The following is a 14896-nucleotide window of genomic DNA, read 5'->3' on the forward strand; positions in this document are numbered from 1 at the left end:
TAGCGTTTTGCAAGCATAATTAGCTTGCAGAATGCTAGAGTTTTCCAAGCGATCTGTAGCATCGCTTGGAAAACTGACTGACAGGTTGGTCACACTTGTCAAACATAGTGTTTGACAAGTGTGACCAACTTTTTACTATAGATGCAGCCTATGCAGCATCAATAGTAAAAGATCGAATGTTTAAAAATAATAAAAAAAATAAAAAACATGGTTATACTCACCTGCAGACCTCAGCGGCGTCCGTTTCTATAGCTGGAGTGCAGTGAAGGGCCTGCGATGACGTCACTGTCTTGTGATTGGTCGCGTGAGTCACATGAGCGGTCACGCGACCAATCACAAGACAGTGACGTCATCACAGGTCCTGAACCACATCATCTATAGGAACGGAAGAGAGATCATGCACCGGAGAGGCGGGAACACTTCGGGGGCCATCAGAGGGTGAGTATAGGACTATTTTTTATTTTAATTCTTTATTTTTTACCAATTATATGGTGCCCAGTCCGTGGAGGAGAGTCTCCTCTCCTCCACCCTGGGTACCAACCGCACATGATCTGCTTACTTCCCGCATGGTGTGCACAGCCCCGTGCGGGAAGTAAGCAGATCAATGCACTCCTATGGGTGCAGAATCGCCGCGATTCTGCAATTTTAATGAACATGCTGCGTTTTTTTCTGGAATGCGATTCCGCTCAGGAAAAAAATGCGGAATGCATTCTATTACATAGGATGCTTAATGTAAGCGTTTTTTTCGCGGTTTTATAGCGTTTTTATAGCGAAAAAACGCGAAAAATATGCTACGTGTGCACACAGCCTAAATCTTCAGCTTAGCGAGTGTGAACGAGCGGAGTGTGACCTGAGCGTAAATGCAAACGGCGGTAAGTGTGTGACTTGTGATTCAGTGACTTTGGATTCAGGGAGTTTCCAAGGGAGGAATTACTGAATTGCTGTCTGTATTTTATTAATACTTTGCTTTTATTTTTTATTTAACTTTTCTGTCTGGTGCAATCCCCATTAGGAAATGTGCTCTACTATTGTTAATGCCATCCAGTGCACATCTTGCCACATGTATGCAGTCCTTGACCAGCTGGTCGAGAGTGCATACTGCTGTGCGAGATGTGAGCACGTTGTGCATTTGGAAACCCAGATTCTGAATCTAAATGTGCAGCTGGCAACACTGAGATCCATAGACAATATGGAAAGGAGTCTTCTGCTCACTGAGCAGACGCTCAATGGGATAGATGAGGCGGGGGATGGTAGGATGGAGCTGCAGGACAGTGAGGCAGCAAGCTGGGTGACAGAAGGCCGGATAGAGGGAAGAGTGCGAGGGAGGCTATTCCTGATCTAGCACACCCCAATAAGTTTAAGTTGGCAGGTGAGGGGATGCCAGTTCAGGGGTAGCACTGCTGCAGCCAGGCATGTCCTCTGAAAGCCGGAGGAGTGTCTGCTCCAGTAAGGAGGGAAATAGGAGAGCAGGGCAGGCCAGACAAGTGCTGGTAGTAGGGGACTCAATTATTTGGTGAACAGATAAGGCAATCTGTCACAAAGACAGGGATCATAGAACGGTGTGCTGCCTACCTGGCGCTCGAGTCCGACACATCGCTGATCGGATGGACAGATTACTGGGAGGGGCTGGTGACGACCCAGCGGTCATGGTTCACATTGGCACAAATGACAAAGTTAGAGGTAGGTGGAAGGTCCTTAAAGATGATTTCAGGGAATTGGGCTGCAAGCTGAAAGCAAGGACCTCCAAGGCGGTATTTTCCGAAATATTGCCTGTGCCACGCCAGAGAGGCAACGGGAGTTTAGGGAGGTTAGTAAGTGGCTCAAGAATTGGTGTAGGAAGAAGGGGTTTGGGTTCCTGGAGAACTGGGCCGACTTCTCAGTTGGCTACAGGTTCTACGCTAGGGACGGGCTGCACCTCAATGGGGAAGGTGCAGCTGTGCTTTTGACAACTATGAGAGACCTTTACCTTTCACAACTGGTTCAGGACCCAACAAGAAGGGGGGGCACTGCTAGACCTAATATTAAAGGGAACCTGTCACCCCCAAAATCGAAGGAGAGCTAAGCCCACCGGCATCAGGGGCTTATCTACAGCATTCTTTAACGCTGTAGATAAGCCCCCGATGTATCCTGAAAGATGAGAAAAAGAGGTTAGATTATACTCACCCAGAGGCGGTCCCGCTGCGGTTCTGGTCCGATGGGCGCCGCTGTCCGGTCTGGGGCCTCCTATCTTCTTACGATGACGTCCTCTACTTGTCTTCACGCTGCGGCTCTGGCGCAGGCGTACTTTGTCTGCCCTTTTGAGGGCAGAGCAAAGTACTGCAGTGCGCAGGCGCCTGGCCTCTCTGACCTTTCCCAGCGCCTGTGCACTGTAGTACTTTGCTCTGCCCTCAATAGGGCAGGCAAAGGACGCCTGCACTGGAGCCGCAGCGTGAAGACAAGAGGACATCATCATAAGAAGGTAGGAGGGACCGGACCGCGACGCCCATCGGACCAGAACCGCAGCGGGACCGCCCCTGGGGGAGTATAATCTAACCTCTTTTTCTCATCTTTCAGGATACATCGGTGGCTTATCTACAGCATTCCAGAATGCTGTAGATAAGCCCCTGATGCCGGTGGGCTTAACTCACCTTCGATTTTGGGGGTGACAGGTTTCCTTTAACCAACAGGCCAGACCGCATAGCAAATATAAGGGTTGGGTTCACTTGGGGAATAGTGATCACAAAATAATACGTTTTCGTGTATCCTTTAATAAGATGTGTAGTAGAGGGGTTACAAGGACACTAAACTTCAGGAGGGCAAATTTCCAACGGATGAGAGATGATCTTGGTGGACACACAAAAAACCACATAAATAAAGTGCTCGTGCCAACCAGTGCTCTAATTTAATTTAAGAATTGGTTTGATCTCACCAATATACGCAGACGGATAACCACAAACCAGATTCCTCGCAACATGTATGACAGGAACAGCGGAGGTCCAGATAACATGGTGGGGTAGAGGATGCGGGGTTCTTTCCCTAGACCACTATCGTGCCCCTGCGATGCCCCTGTCCAAACAAGGACAGGCCCCAAGTAAGCCCTCTTATGGGCACCCCTCAACACAAAAATAGGGTAATATATCTCCGTACGCGTTTCCTCCCCAAGTCGCACTCATTTTTGATTATCCAGCCACTGCTGGTGTCTTTATTTCTGACGGACATTTAAGACTCTGAATTTATATCTCTGACCTATTGTCTATTCTGAACTCCCCTGATGAATCCCCATAATTGGGGAGGAAACGCGTAGGGACATATATTACCGTATTTGGTGTTAGGACAGGAGCTTCGCAGGGGCACGACAGGGGTCTAGGGAAAGATCCGTGCATCCCCTTCCACACCCTGTTATCTGGACCTCAGCTGTTCCTGCCATACATGTTGCGAGGAATCCAGTCTGTGGTTATCTGTCTGCGTATATTGGTGAGATAAAACCAATTCTTAAATTAGAGCACTGGTTGATACGAGCACTTTATTTGTGTTTTTTTTTTTGTGTGTTACTTATGTCCATTTTACAATTTTGATTAAAGGTTATATTTTATTATTTTGGGATACTCTCCTTGCTATACTCCTGATATCCTGAGGGTGGTATAACAGTGTTGACAACCGCACACTGTAGCTTATTTCCCTGAGATGATCTTGGTGTAATTAACTGGGACGATATCCTGACACATAAAAATACACAAAGAAAATGGGAGACGTTTATTAGCATCCTGGATAGGATCTGTGCACAGTATATACCATATGAGAATAAACATACTAGAAATAGGAGGGAACCAATATGGCTAAATAGAGCTGTAAGGGGCACAATAAGTGACAAAAAGAAAGCATTTAGAGAATTAAAGGAAGTAGGTAGTGATGAGGCATTAAATAAATACAAAAAATTAAATAAATTCTGTAAAAAGCAAATCAAGGCAGCAAAGATTGAGACAGAGATACTCATTGCCAGAGAGAGTAAAAATAATCCCAAAATATTCTTTAACTACATGAATAGTAAGAAACTAAAAAATGATTGTGTTGGCCCCCTTAAAAATAGTCTGGGAGAAATAGTGGATGAGGAAAAAGCCAATATGCTAAATGACTTTTTTTCATCAGTATTTACACAAGAAAATTCCATGGCAGCCAATATGATCAGTGATAACAAAAATTCCCCATTAAATGTCACCTGCTTAACCCAGCAGGAAGTACGGTGGCGTCTAAAAATCACTAAAATTGACAAATCTCCGGGCCCGGATGGGATACACCCCCGAGTACTGCAGGAATTAAGTACTGCCGTAGATAGACCATTATTTTTAATCTTTAAAGACTTCATAATAACAGGGTCTGTACCACAGGACTGGCGTATAGCAAATGTGCCAATATTCAAAAAAGGGACAAAAACTGAACTTGGAAATTATAGGCCGGTAAGTTTAGCCTCTACTGTGGGTAAATTCCTGGAGGGCTTTCTAAGGGATGCTATACTGGAGTATCTGAAGAGGAATAACCTTATGACCCAGTATCAGCACGGGTTTACTAGGGACCGTTCATGTCAGACTAATCTGATCAATTTCTATGAAGAGGTAAGTTCCGGACTGGACCAAGGGAACCCAGTAGATGTAGTGTATATGGAGTTTTCAAAAGCTTTTGATACGGTGCCACACAAAAGGTTGATACATAAAATGAGAATAATGGGGATAGGGGAACATATGTGTAAGTGGGTTCAGAGCTGGCTCAGGGATAGGAAACAAAGGGTGGTTATTAATAGAGCATACTCGGACTGGGTCGCGGTTAGCAGTGGGGTACCACAGGGGTCAGTATTGGGCCCTCTTCTTTTTAACATATTTATTAATGATCTTCTAGGGGGCATACAGAGTGGAATTTCAATATTTGCAGATAACCCTAAACTCTGCAGGGTAATCAATACAGAGGAGGACAATTTTATATTACAGGATGATTTATGTAAACTATAAGCTTGGGCTGATAAATGGCAAATGAGCTTTAATGGGGATAAATGTAAGGTCATGCACTTGGGTAGAAGTAATAAGATGTATAACTATGTGCTTAGTTCTAAAACTCTGGGCAAAACAGTCAATGAAAAAGACCTGGGAGTATGGGTGGATGACAAACTCACATTTAGTGGCCAGTGTCAGGCAACTGCTACAAAGGCAAATAAAATAATGGGATGTATTAAAAGAGGCATAGATGCTCGTGAGGAGAATGTAATTTTACCTCTATACAAGTCACTAGTTCGACCACACTTAGAATACTGTGCACAGTTCTGGTCTCCGGTGTATAAGAAAGACATAGCTGAACTGGAGCGGGTGCAGAGAAGAGCGACCAAGGTTATTAGAGGACTGGGTGGTCTGCAATACCAAGATAGATTATTACACTTGGGGTTATTTAGTTTGGAAAAATGAAGGCTAAGGGGTGATCTTATTTTAATGTTTAAATATATGAGGGGACAGTACAAAGACCTTTCTGATGATCTTTTTAATCATAGACCTGAGACAGGGACAAGGGGGCATCCTCTACGGTTTAAGCATAATAACAGATGCGGGTTCTTTACTGTAAGAGCAGTGAGACTATGGAACTCTCTGCCGTATGATGATGTAATGAGTGGTTGATTGCTAAAATTTAAGAGGGGACTGGATGCCTTTCTTGAAAAGTATAATGTTACAGGTTATATATACTAGATTCCTTGATAGGGCGTTGATCCAGGGAACTAGTCTGATTGCCGTATGTGGAGTCGGGAAGGAATTTTTTTCCCTAATGTGGAGCTTACTCTTTGCCACATGGGTTTTTTTTTGCCTTCCTCTGGATCAACATGTTAGGGCATGTTAGGTTAGGCTATGGGTTGAACTAGATTGACTTAAGGTCTTCCTTCAACCTTAATAACTATGTTACTATGTTAAATTATTATTGTTGTTTGCAAAGACATGACCAGTTGACATTTCAGGCCAAAATGTCTAGTGTACACTAGTGAGAAATTCAGAAGCCAGTGATTGGCTGAGCGACATTTCCTAGGATTTCCCGATCTTAGATACGATGGGCAACTCGAGCAACGATGGAACTTGAGCAGTGGAGGATCATTGAGGGAAGTATTGTTTCTTGATGTCATCACCTTTCAGATGTACAGTCAAAAAATTATAACTAATTATGTCTCTGTATAAGAAATAAGTGTACTGTATCAACAAATGTATGTTATATTTATTGTAGTATGCGCCTCTGATTTATTTTGTGGTGTGGTGAGCTGTCTAAATAAAAATATATCTAAGCTAATGTCTGGAATTTGTTGTTTTAGCTATGGTGGGACAATGGTGACGTATGGAGGAATGGCCAAGCAGCCAGTTACTGTCCCAGTGGTAAGTATTGTATATAATATTGTAAGGAACAGGGGTATTTCAGTTTTTGCATTTCTATCTTTTACTCCCCTTCTTCCCATGGCCATAACTTTTTTTTTTTTTTTGGTCAAAATGGGCATGTGAGGGGCTTGTTTTTTTGCAGGACGAGTTGTACTTTTGAACAACACCATTGGTATTACCATGTTGTGTACTCGAAAACGGGAAAAAAAAATTCCAAGTGCCGTAAAATTGCAAAAAAGGTGCAATCCAACACTTGTTTTTTTTGTTTGGAATTTTTTCAGTGTTCGCTAAATGCTAAAACTGACCTGCCATTATGATTCTACAGGTCATTTCGAGTTCATAGACACCAAACATGTCTAGGTTCTTTTTTATCTAAGTGGCGAAAAGAAATTCCAAACTTTGTTAAAAAAAACATTTTTTTAAGCCCTTGTGACATTAGACGTACTATCCCGTCGAGGTGGGGTGGGCCCGTATGCCCACCGATGGGATAGTACGTCATAGCGATCAGCCGCGCTCACAGGGGGAGCGCCGCCGGGTGTCAGCTGACTATCGCAGCTGACATCCGGCACTATGTGCCAGGAGCAGTCATGGACCGCCCCCGGCACATTAACCCTCGGCACACTGCGATCAAACATGATCGCAGTGTTCCAGCGGTATAGGGAAGCATCGCACAGGGAGGGGGCTTCCTGCGTGCTTCCCTGAGACCCTCGGAGCAACGTGATGTGATCGCGTTGCTCCGAGGGTCTCTTACAGTGCACAGCAAAGTGTCAGGTCAGCGATCTTACACTATAACATGATGTTCCCCCTACCCCCCCGGGGCAATGTTATAGTGTAAAAAAAAAAAATATTCAGATGTGTAAAAAAAAAATTACAAAAAATTCCTAAAAAAATAAAAAATAAATATTGTTCCCATAAATACATTTCTTTATCTAAATAAAAAAAAAACAATAAAAGTACACATATTTAGTATTGCCGCGTCCGTAATGACCCGACCTATAAAACTGTCCCACTAGTTAGTTAACCCCTTCAGTTAACACCGTAAAAAAAAAACCAGAAAAAACGAGGCAAAAAACAACGCTTTATTATCATACCGCCGAACAAAAAGTGGAATAACACGCGAACAAAAAGACTGATATAAATAACCATGGTACCGCTATAAGTTATATACTAAGCTATAGTCCTCAGAATAAAGCGATGCAAAAATAATTATTTTTTCTATAAAACAGTTTTTATTGTATAGAAGCTCCAAAACCTAAAAAATTATATAAATGTGGTATCGCTGTAATCGTACTGACCCGAAGAATAAAACTGCTTTATCCTTTTTCCAAACGCGGAATTGTATAAACGCCCCCCCCCCCCCCCCCCCCCCCCAAAAAAAAAAAAAAAAGAAAAAAAAAAAGAAATTCATGAATAGCTGGTTTTTGGTCATTCTGCCTCACAAAAATCGGAATAAAAAGTGATCAAAAAATGTCACGTGGCCGAAAATGGTACCAATAAAAACGTCAACTCGCCCCGCAAAAAACAAGACCTCACATGACTCTGTGGACCAAAATATGGAAAAATTGTAGCTCTCAAAATGTGGTAACGCAAAAAATATTTTTTGCAATAAAAAGCGTCTTTTAGTGTCTGACGGCTGCTAATCATAAAAATCCGCTAAAAAACCCGCTATAAATAGTAAATCAAACCCCCCTTCATCACCCCCTTAGTTAAGGAAAAATAAAAAAATTAATAAAATGTATTTATTTCCATTTTCCCATTAGGGTTAGGGTTGGGGCTAAAGTTAGGGTTTGGATTATATTTACGGTTGGGAATAGGGTTGGGATTAAGGTTAGGGGTGTGTCAGGGTTAGGGGTGTGGTTAGGGTTACCGTTGGGATTAGGGTTACCGTTGGGATTAGGGTTAAGGGTGTGTTTGGATTAGGGTTTCAGTTATAATTGGGGGGTTTCCACTGTTTAGGCACATCAGGGGCTCTCCAAACGTGACATGGCGTCCGATCTCAATTCCAGCCAATTCTGCGTTGAAAAAGTAAAACAGTGCTCCTTCCCTTCCGAGCTGTCCCGTGTGCCCAAACAGGGGTTTACCCCAACATATGGGGTATCAGCGTACTCAGGACACATTAGACAACAACTTTTCGGGTCCAATTTCTCCTGTTACCCTTGGGAAAATACAAAACTGGGGGCTAAAAAATAATTTTTGTGGAAAAAAAAAGATTTTTTTATTTTCACGGCTCTGCGTTATAAACTGGAGTGAAACACTTGGGGGTTCAAAGTTCTCACAACACATCTAGATAAGTTCCTTGGGGGGTCTAGTTTCCAATATGGGGTCAATTGTGGGGGGTTTCTACTGTTTAGTTACATGAGGGGCTCTGCAAACGCAATGTGACGCCTGCAGACCAATCCGTCTAAGTCTGCATTCCAAATGGCGCTCCTTCCCTTCCGAGCTCTGCCATGCGCCCAAACAGTGGTTTAAACCCACATATGGGGTATCAGCGTACTCGGGACAAATTGCACAACAACTTTTGGTGTCCAATTTCTTCTCCTAGCCTTGGGAAAATAAGAAATTGGAGGCGAAAAGATCATTATTGTGAAAAAATATGATTTTTTATTTTTACGGCTCTGCATTATAAACGTCTGTGAATCACTTAATGGGTCAAAGTGCTCACCACACATCTAGATGAGTTCCTTAGGGGGTCTACTTTCCAAAATGGTGTCACTTGTGGGGGGTTTCAATGTTTAGGCACATCAGGGGCTCTCCAAACGCAACATGGCGTCCCATCTCAATTACAGTCAATTTTGCAATGAAAAGTCAAATAGCGCTCCTTCGCTTCCGAGCTCAGCCATGCGCCCAAACAGTGGTTTACCCCCACATATGGGGTATCTGCGTACTCAGGACAAATTGTACAACAACTTTTGGGGTCCATTTTCTCCTGTTACCCTTGGTAAAATAAAACATATTGGAGCTGAAGTAAATTTTTTGTGAAAAAAAGTTAAATGTTCATTTTTATTTAAACATTCCAAAAATTCCTGTGAAACACCTGAAGGGTTAATAAACTTCTTGAATGTGGTTTTGAGCACCTTGAGGGGTGCAGTTTTTAGAATGGTGTCACACTTGGGTATTTTCTATCATATAAACCCCTCAAAATTACTTCACATGAGATGTGGTCCCTAAAACAAAAATGGTGTTGTAAAAATGAGAAATTGCTGGTCAACTTTTAACCCTTATAACTCCCTAACAAAAAAAATGTTGGTTCCAAAATTGTGCGGATGTAAAGTAGACATGTGGGAAATGTTACTTATTAAGTATTTTGTGTGACATCTCTGAATTTTTATGCAATTAAATCACAAAGAAAATTGCGAAACTTTCTAAATTTTTGCCAAATTTACGTTTTTTTCACAAATAAACGCAGGTAATATCAAAGAAATTTTACCACTATCATGAAGTACAATATGTTATGAGAAAACCGTGTCAGAATCACCGGGAGCCGTTGAAGCGTTCCAGAGTTATAACCTCATAAAGGGACAGTGGTCAGAATTGTAAAAATTAGCCCGGTCATTAACGTGCAAACCACCCTTGGGGGTAAAGGGGTTAAATTGTGCCATTTTCTCATGCCCAAGTAAATGCAACCCACAATGGAACTCATATGTATTCATTTGGCATGCATGCTCAACACCAAGTGGGGGAGCAAAGAACAGAAAAATAGAAATGAAGATACTCCAATTAGAAGAAATGAAGTTCAAGTCCAAATAGATTAACCCCTTCGCGACATGCGCCGTACTAGTACTGCGCTGCCGGCACTGCATTTGTGCCAGCAGCAGTACTAGTACGGCGCATCGATCACCGCGGTGATCGGGTGCGGGTGTCAGCTGTATATGACAGCTGACACCCCACAGCAATGCCCACGATCGGCGCTATCGCCGATCGTGGGCATTTAACCCGTCTGATGCCGCTGTCAATAGCGACAGCGGCATAGAGGGGGATCGCGCAGGGACGGGGGCTCCCTGCGCTCTCCCACCGGAGCAACGCGATGAGATCGCGCTGCTCCGGTGACCTGGAAGGAGTCCCCGGATCCAAGATGGCCGCGGGACTCCTTCCGGGTCATGAGATGACCTAGCTTGCCGGCGCCTGCTGAGAGTTCCTAATAGCAGGCGCCGGCAAGCCTCTGCCCTTGCCTGTCAGATCGGTGATCTGACAGAGTGTTGTGCACACTGTCAGATCACCGATCTGTGATGTCCCCCCTGGGACAAAGTAAAAAAGTAAAAAAAAAAAAATGTCCACATGTGTAAAAAAAAGAAAAAAAAAATTCCTAAATAAAGAAAAAAAAAAAAATATTTCCATAAATACATTTCTTTATCTAAATAAAAAAAATCACACAAAAGTACACATATTTAGTATCGCCGCGTCCGTAACGACCCCACCTATAAAACTATATCACTAGTTAACTCCTTCAGTGAACACCGTAAAAAAAAAAAAAAAAAAAAACGAGGCAAAAAACAACGCTTTATTCTCATACCGCCAAACAAAAAGTGGAATAACACGCGATCAAAAAGACGGATATAAATAACCATGGTACCGCTGAAAACGTCATTTTATCCCGCAAAAAAAAAGCCGCCATACAGCATCATCAGCAGAAAAATATAAAAGTTATAGCTCTCAGAATAAAGCGATGCAAAAACAATTATTTTTTTATATAAAATAGTTTTTATTGTGTAAAAGCGCCAAAACATAAAAAAATTACATAAATGAGGTATCGCTGTAATCGTACTGACCTGAAGAATAAAACTGCTTTATCAATTTTACCACAAGTGGAATGGTATAAACGCCCCCCCTAAAAGAATTTCAGGAATTGCTGGTTTTTGTTCATTCTGCCTCCCAAAAATCGGAATAAAAAGCGATCAAAAAATGTCATGTGCCCGAAAATGGTACCAATAAAAACGTCAACTCGTCCCGCAAAAAACAAGATCTCACATGACTCTGTGGGCCAAAATATGGATAAATTATAGCTCTCAAAATGTGGTGATGCAAAAACTATTTTTTGCAATAAAAAGCGTCTTTTAGTGTGTGACAGCTGCCAACCATAAAAATCCGCCCAAAAAACGCTATAAAAGTAAATCAAATCCCCCTTCATCACCCCCTTAGTTAGGGAAAAATAATAAAATTTTAAAAAATATATTTATTTCCATTTTCCCGTTAGGCTACTTTCACACTAGTGTCGGTACGGGGCCGTCGCGCTGCGACGGCCCGACGTACCGACGCATACTGTGCAAGCGCCGCACAACGGGGGCAGCAGATGCTGTTTTTCCACGCATCCGCTGCCCCATTGTGAGGTGCGGGGAGGTGGGGGCGGAGTTCCAGCCACGCATGCGCGGTCGGAAATGGTGGACCGTCGACACAAAAAAAGTTACATGTAACGTTTTTTGCTGCCGGCGGTCCGCCACAACACGACGCAACCGTCGCACTACGGTTGCGACGTGTGTCAATACGTCGCAATGCGTCGCTAATGTTAGTCTATGGGGAAAAAACGCATCCTGCAGATGACTTTGCAGGATGCGTTTTTTCGCCAAAACGACGCATTGCGACGTATGCAAAAAAACGCTAGTGTGAAAGTAGCGCTAGGGTTAGGACTAGGGTTAGGACTAGGGTTAGGACTAGGGTTAGGACTAGGGTTAGGACTAGGGTTAGGACTAGGGTTAGGACTAGGGTTAGGACTAGGGTTAGGACTAGGGTTAGGACTAGGGTTAGGACTAGGGTTAGGACTAGGGTTGGGGTTGGGGTTGGGGTTGGGGTTAGGGCTGGGGTTAGGGTTGGGGTTAGGGTTTCAGTTAGAATTGGGGAGTTTTCACTGTTTAGGCACATCAGGGGCTCGCCAAACGCGACATGGCATCCGATCTCAATTCCAGCCAATTCTGCTTTGAAAAACTAAAACAGTGCTCCTTCCCTTCCGAGTTCTCCTGTGCGCCCAAACAGTGGTTCCCCCCAGCATATGGGGTATCAGCGTTCTCAGGACAATTTGGACAACAACTTTTAGGGTCCAATTTGTCCTGTTACCCTTGGGAAAATAAAAACGTGGGGGCTAAAATATCAGTTTAGTGGAGAAAAAAAAATAATTTTATTTTCACGGCTCTGCGTGATAAACTGTAGTGAAACACTTGTTGGTTCAAAGTTCTCACAACACATCTAGATAAGTTCTAGTTTCCAATATGGGGTCACTTGTGGGGGGTTTCTACTGTTTAGGTACATCAGGGGCTCTGCAAATGCATTATGACACCTGCAGACCAATCCATCTAAGTCTGCAATTCAAACAGCGCTCCTTCCCTTCCGAGCTCTGCCGTGCACCCAAACAGTGGTTCCCCCCCATATATGGGGTATCAGCGTACTCAGGACAAATTGGACAACAACTTTTGTTGTCCAATTTCTCCTGTTACCCTTGGGAAAATAAAAACGTGGGGGCTAAAATATCATTTTCGTGGAAAAAAATATATTTTTTATTTTCGCGGCTCTGCGTTATAAACTGTAGTGAAACACTTGTTGGTTCAAAGTTCTCACAACACATCTAGATAAGTTCCGTGGGGGGTCTAGTTTCCAATATGGGGTCACTTGTGGGGGGTTTCTACTGTTTAGTTACATGAGGGGCTCTGCAAATGCAACATGACACCTGCAGACCAATCCATCTAAGTCTGCATTTCAAACGGCACTCCTTCCCTTCCGAGCTCTGTCGTGCGCCCAAACAGTGGTTCCCCCCAATGTATTGGGTATCAGCGTACTCAAGACAAATTGGACAATAACTTTTGTGGTCCAATTTCTCCTGTTACCCTTGGGGAAAAAAAAATTGCGGGCTAAAACATAATCTTGTGGAAAGAAAAAAAGATTTTTTAATTTTCACAGCGCTACATTCTAAACTTTAGTGAAACAATTGGGGGTTAAAAGTGCTCACCACACATCTAAATAAGTTCCTTAGGGGGTCTTCTTTCCAAAATGGTGTCACTTGTGGGGGTTTCCACTGTTTAGGCACGTCAGGGGCTCTCCAAACACGACATGGGTTCCGATCTCAATTCCAGCCAATTTTGCATTGAAAAGTCAAATGGCGCTCCTTCCCTTCCGCGCTCTGCCATGCGCCCAAACAGTGGTTTATCCCCATATATGAAGTATCAGCGTACTCAGGACAAATTGCACAACTACTTTTGGGGTCCAATTTATCCTGTTACCCTTGGGAAAATAAAAAATTTGGGGCTAAAAGATCATTTTTTGTGAAAATTAATATGAATTTTTTTTATACGGCTCTACATTATAAACTTCTGTGAAGCACTTGGAGGTTCAAAGTGCTCACCACACATCTAGATAAGTTCCTTAGAGGGTCTACTTTCCAAAATGGTGTCACTTGTTGGGGTTTCCACTGTTTAGGCACATCAGGGGCTCTCCAATCGCGACATGGGTTACGATCTCAATTCCAGCAAATCTTGCATTGAAAACTCAAATGGCGCTCCTTCCCTTCCGAGCTCTGCCATGTGCCCAATCAATGGTTTACCCCAACATGTGGGGTATCGGCGTACTCAGGACAAATTGTACAACGACTTTTTTGGTCCAATTTCTCCTGTTACCCCTGGTAAAAATAAAACAAATTGGATCTGAAGTAAAAATTTTGTGAAAAAAAAGTTATGTTCAATTTTTTTTAAACATTCCAAAAATTCCTGTGAAGCACCTGAAGGGTTAATAAACTTTTTGAATGTGGTTTTGAGTACCTTGAGGGGTGCAGTTTTTAGAATGGTGTCACTTTTGGGCATTTTCTGTCATATAGACCCCTCAAAGTCACTTAAAGTGTGAGGTGGTCCGTAAAAAAAATGGTTTTGCAAATTTTGTTGCAAAAATGAGAAATCGCTGGTCAACTTTTAACCCTTATAACTCCCTAACAAAAAAAAATTATGTTTCCAAAATTGTGCTGATGTAAAGCAGACATGTGGGAAATGTTGTTTATTAACTATATTATGAGATATAACTCTCTAATTTAAGGGCATAAAAACTAAAAGTTTGAAAATTGCTAAATTTTCATAATTTTCGACAAATTTTTGTTTTTTTCACAAATAAATGCAAGTCATATCGAAGAAGTTTTACCACTATCATGAAGTACAATATGTCACGAGAAAACAATGTCAGAATCACCAGGATCCGTTGAAGCGTTTTAGAGTTATGACCTCATAAAGTGACAGTGGTCAGAATTCTAAAAATTGGCCCTGTCACTTAGGTGAAAACAGGCTTCGGGGTGAAGGGGTTAAAAAGGTACAAATCTAATATATAATTGCCTAGAATACTACTTCCTGCAATTTGTGCCAACTTCCGTGGCTTTGTCCGGAGCTAATGTCCGGAGCTAATGTCCGGAGATAAGTGACGTCACCAGTGTCCTACACCCAGGCAGAGCACAGGGGCCCCAGGCAGCATATGGGGCCCCAGGCAGAGCACAGTGGCCCCAGGCAGAGCACAGGGGCCCCAGGCAGAGCACAGTGGTCCCAGGCAGAGCACAGTGGTCCCAGGCA

The 14896-nt window shown here is 42.9% G+C and overlaps 1 protein-coding gene across 3 annotated transcripts in view; it reads left to right on the plus strand.

Annotated features, from left to right (window-relative positions):
- The window catches only part of MECR (mitochondrial trans-2-enoyl-CoA reductase), a 128071-nt gene that overhangs the window by 65170 nt on the left and 48005 nt on the right, over positions 1-14896 (plus strand). For all 3 annotated transcript variants that reach the window (XM_077295730.1, XM_077295729.1, XM_077295731.1), the window contains one exon: positions 6311-6371. In XM_077295730.1, the coding sequence (XP_077151845.1) occupies positions 6311-6371 (61 nt within the window). The remainder of the gene's footprint in view (positions 1-6310; positions 6372-14896) is intronic.

Source organism: Ranitomeya variabilis, chromosome 3 (genome assembly GCF_051348905.1).
Source record: "Ranitomeya variabilis isolate aRanVar5 chromosome 3, aRanVar5.hap1, whole genome shotgun sequence".
In the NCBI taxonomy this organism is placed as follows: Eukaryota; Metazoa; Chordata; class Amphibia; order Anura; family Dendrobatidae; genus Ranitomeya; species Ranitomeya variabilis.